Raw genomic sequence first — 4,499 nt, 5'->3', positions numbered from 1 at the left:
CTCCCATTATAATTTCTTTTGACGTGTATTTGTTTCTTATTGTGTTTATATTTAGCCAACTTAACCTAAACAAGAGGACAAAAAAGAAAACTATTTTTTTAAGGTTTTGGGTTTATTTAAACAGCTTCACCCCTGAATAATTGTTTTATGTCTTAGGACTTTTTTAAATGTCTGATATAATTTAAATGAAATAAAAACCCTTTTGAATTCACAAGTCATCGCTTGTGGTTATTATGTGTGTTGAGTGAATACAACGATACACAAGATGTTATTTCAAGTTTTACTTCCGTCAGTCAAGAGGGAACACTTGTGATTCATTCAGTGTTGTGGACATTTTCTCTCTTGTTCAAATTTGACATGGTTGCCCATTGGATAATTTTCAAATGTTCACATAAAGGACGGCATAGTAATGCATGAAAACTGCCAAAGGAGAATTGCAGATAAGTAGCAAGGCTTTGATGTGTTGCTCACAGCTGCATTTCCTTTCATCTATTTCCACTTGCCCTTCTCATAGTCCCATTTGGCTGAAAAACCCTCCACAGGGTTCACCCGCATGTCCAGCATCCGCTTCACCTGCATAGCCTGCCATTCGTCATCAAGGGTATGAGGATGAGGGGGATACACTGAGAGAGCACAGAAGATTCACCTATTTTAATTCGGACATTAATCACTGAATTAAAAAACTAAAATGTAAGACGATCCCTTACCATAGTACCTTTGCCAGAGAACAACCAGGCCAGTGAACCCAATGAAGAAAAAGATGCCACCCAACACCGTCTTCCACTCACCTGTTGGTTTCTTCATCTCGGCATATGTCTCATTAAACATAATCCTGTACACTGCCACCAAAAACCACAGCAGATAAAGATTGCAACATACAGTATTTTAGTTTTTTTCCCCATGATTTTGTCTGTGCTTTGCCCTGTTAGATAAAAATCCTGTCCAATTGTTGACATATTTCTTGAAGTTGGGGTGGGACAAATCATAGGGATTGTCCTTTTTATTTTATTTAAATTAGCCAATAATGTACTTGTTATTGCTAGTCAGAGGTAGATGGTATGAAGGGGAGTATCTTAATTTAGTGAGCATTTAATAGAACATTAATTTGGACAAACCTATTAATGCATCGAGACATCAATAGTTTTGGTCCATTTTCTCGTAAGAAAGGATAGATTTTAAATGTCAATACCTGCTAAATGTAAATTTGCCAACTTTTAGCACTAGAAAATTTCAAAGCCACAAAACTCTTTAATTTGACTGTATTGCTCATATAAACATATTTGGACTCTCTAATAAGTACTGAATAAAAGAGATAGGAGCATTAGCAGTACTAACAGGCAAGTTTCTCCTCTTTGGAAAGGCTGTTCCAGGGGCCTTTCTCCTTCTGCTTCAGGCTCTTGTCTGCAGCACTGAGGGTGTCTTTGTATGGTCTGTCAGGCAGAGGAGTGTCCAGACGGTCCCAGTACAGGGGTACAGACATGTCCGTCTGTTCTGTCACCCCACCTGTGAGAACAAGAGGAAATTATCAATTGACTAATGAGAGAAAAATACAAATATGAAATGGAAAATGCAGGAACAACAACAAAAAAAAGTGTCATTTATATAAATATTGTTATAATGATGTAATGCTGCTCACTGGTCATCCTTGTTTACATAGTCAAAATATTTAATTTTATGCTGTTCTTTAAAATAACGTTTAACATTACCATGCTCATGACTGGCCATCTTGACACCGCTGGAGCTGAATGCAGCCACTCCCCGTCTGGACAAAAGCCCCGCTACACGTCCGGCTGTCAAGCGCAGCATCTGATCCACAAAAGAACAGAAAAACACACTCAAAACCTCTCAGAAAGAACACAATACCTGGCAGACTAAGGTGAAATACAGTCAAACCAAAATTCAACATTTCTCACATTATCACAGTTTATTTGCTATAAATTAAAATGGTAATAAAATATGGCAAGATCTCAAGAGTTAAACTGTGTCAGAACAAATTCATCTAGATAACGTCAGATAACTTTGATAGAAAGGTATGTAATGAATTAGGCTGAATAGCTGTCAGCTGTTACATTTAAGTACAAAATTAGATAATACCAATTTAGGTCAACCAATTACCAAACAATATTTAATTCTGTTCAGTCTGTGGTGTAAAAAGGTTGCGTTAGCAATTAAAGAAAAAACACTTAAGCAACACATGGTCAGGTCAAAGTTTTGGTCCCAAATGTTTATCAATTTTACTGGTAGTCCACTGTATGAAGAATTTTTGGGTATAATATGTCAGTTCACTTTATTTTGCTATCCTCACTTACATTTCTGAACTATAGTGTCCTCCACCCACTAGTAAAAAAAAATATATAAAAAATTATATCTGGTGTCTGAATAATTTTTGGTTTGACTATATAACGCAAATGGGGGTGTGACTACTTTTTTAACTTTTATGTGATCTACACTATGGAAACTGTTGCTGTTCCTAAAGCCAAGTTGAACGCCATCCTCTTAATGTAAGTACCTCAATATGCTTGTGTATTATGCATTCGGTTCTGGTGTTGTTTAGTACTAAATGATTACAAAGTAAAAAGGGAAAAACCTTGATTTGAGGATCCACTGTATGAAGAATTTTTGGGTATAATATGTCAGTTCACTTTATTTTGCTATCCTCACTTACATTTCTGAACTATAGTGTCCTCCACCCACTAGTAAAAAAAAATATATAAAAAATTATATCTGGTGTCTGAATAATTTTTGGTTTGACTATATAACGCAAATGGTGGTGTGACTACTTTTTTAACTTTTATGTGATCTACACTATGGAAACTGTTGCTGTTCCTAAAGCCAAGTTGAACGCCATCCTCTTAATGTAAGTACCTCAATATGCTTGTGTATTATGCATTCGGTTCTGGTGTTGTTTAGTACTAAATGATTACAAAGTAAAAAGGGAAAAACCTTGATTTGAGGTCTTTTTGCAATTTGACTATGCATGTATACTTTAAAGGTACATAACCCCCCTGATGCTTTAGTTCCTTCTTCTGTTCTGGATCAAATCCAAATCCCTGCTTGTTTAGTCTAGTCACATAATCATCTTTTGCTGTTAATTACAGTAAGTCTCCACCATCCACAGGTTGTGTCTATGATACAAAGATCTGGGAAATTTGGTGTTTTGTTGAACAAAACCCCATTAAAATATTTAATTATTTGTATTTTTTACAAAGAAAATTGGACATTTGCTGTCATAAAACATTCTTTACTTATCTGTGCAAAGCACTTCCTGCACCCTCCATGTGCAGCAAGAGAGAGACAAAAATACTGTTATTAAAATGGACGAAACTGGCAAAAGCCCAAACCAAGAGTTCACAATGACCCCTGTACACTCTCCAACAAATTAACAAAACATTTATAAAAGTGATTATTTACATATGGCTAGCTCTATACATTGATATTCTACTGTAAAGATACGGACAGTACGATCATGTACAACAGTAAGTACAAGCAAAGAAGTCATTATGTAAATGCATTAAACTCAAGTGTATGCTTATCAGTTTTGCAACACTGTTAAATGCTGACCAATTCATCCATTTCTCTCTAAGCATAAAGATTATGCTGGATCTCTTTCTCTTGCTGCAGAATTTTTAAACATTTCATCTTTGGAACTATCTGAAGTATTGTTTCAAATGTGCTTTTAAGTGCACAGATGCATTTTCTTTCCGTTTTTAGTCCATGCTTACTATCCTTCTCCCCCTGCTACTTCTAGAAAGTTCCCTCATCATACTCACAGCTTTCCTGAGAGACAAGATGATAAGGATGACAAAAATTACAAATAAGAAATTACTGGGAAAATAAATAAAAAAGTGCACACTTGCTTCGGTTTATGCGTATGTCCCTACTTGGGCTGTTGGCACTAACTGACCATGAAAACACAGGGGTGGGTGGAGAACGGAAGGAGAGAGAGAGAGAGCTAGTGGGAGGTATTGGCTTTAGTAGGGATTTTAAACTGTGAGAGACTGTGCAAGTAAACATATGAGATAACCATGTGACTTCACTGTTCACTGGGACGTCTGTGCTGAAGTTTAACTCTTCACATATCAAATGCTCAGTACTGGTTTTGCTGTTTATTTTTATGGCAGTTTTTCCCCTTCTTTTTCATATTTAGTTTTGATCCCATAAAGACTTGTTTTTGAATCCGCAGATCATTTTATTTATGATTACAGTTCTTGGAAGCAAACTTTCAGAGAACAGAGGAAATGGAAGTAGTCATAAAGAAGATGCCAGAAAAAAAAGGGAAAAAGAGGAGGGGGAGAAAGGCTTGGAGTTTATTTGGCTCATGTCCAGTCCTGATCTGGGTTTAGCCCAATGCAACCTGAACTAAAGTCTGCCTCAGAAGTCTGGCAGTGAGTCTGCATGTGGGAATATGTTTCACCGCTCAACCAGAAGTGAAAGACGGAGAAATATTGAGGAATTCTCAGTGTTAAGGGTCAAATAAGGACAAACCTGCTGTGAAATAT

The 4,499-nt window shown here is 36.4% G+C and overlaps 1 protein-coding gene across 2 annotated transcripts; it reads right to left on the bottom strand.

Moving 5' to 3' along the window:
- Positions 1-266: 266 nt before the first annotated feature.
- cox4i2 (cytochrome c oxidase subunit 4I2) lies at positions 267-3,950 on the bottom strand. Of its 2 annotated transcripts, none has more exons than XM_016245229.1 (5): positions 3,771-3,950; positions 1,707-1,811; positions 1,336-1,503; positions 708-839; positions 267-623 (listed from the first exon to the last, which is right to left on the bottom strand). In XM_016245229.1, the coding sequence occupies exons 2-5, from the start codon at positions 1,804-1,806 to the stop codon at positions 490-492; spliced, it is 534 nt and encodes a 177-aa protein (XP_016100715.1). In that variant the 5' UTR covers positions 1,807-1,811; positions 3,771-3,950; the 3' UTR covers positions 267-489. The 2 variants fall into 2 exon arrangements, with proteins under 2 accessions (XP_016100715.1, XP_016100714.1); XM_016245228.1 differs by having other exon boundaries at positions 1,707-1,806; positions 3,771-3,949.
- Between the last annotated feature and the right edge of the window lie 549 nt (positions 3,951-4,499).

Source organism: Sinocyclocheilus grahami, unplaced genomic scaffold, assembly GCF_001515645.1.
Source record: "Sinocyclocheilus grahami isolate Dianchi unplaced genomic scaffold, SAMN03320097.WGS_v1.1 scaffold747.1, whole genome shotgun sequence".
Lineage (NCBI taxonomy): Eukaryota > Metazoa > Chordata > Actinopteri > Cypriniformes > Cyprinidae > Sinocyclocheilus > Sinocyclocheilus grahami.
Note: the sequence above shows the minus strand (reverse complement) of the source record. Positions and strands in the feature narration are given on the sequence as shown.

Bases quoted from the DNA above. Each gene is read 5' to 3' on its own strand.
- cox4i2 (XM_016245229.1), bottom strand. From the start codon at position 1,806: ATGCTGCGCTTGACAGCCGGACGTGTAGCGGGGCTTTTGTCCAGACGG. The intron at 840-1,335 runs GTTAGTACTGCT...TTTTGGTGGCAG, and splicing joins CAAAGAGGAGAAACTTGCCT to TGTACAGGATTATGTTTAAT. The intron at 624-707 runs GTAAGGGATCGT...GTGCTCTCTCAG, and splicing joins TCTCTGGCAAAGGTACTATG to TGTATCCCCCTCATCCTCAT.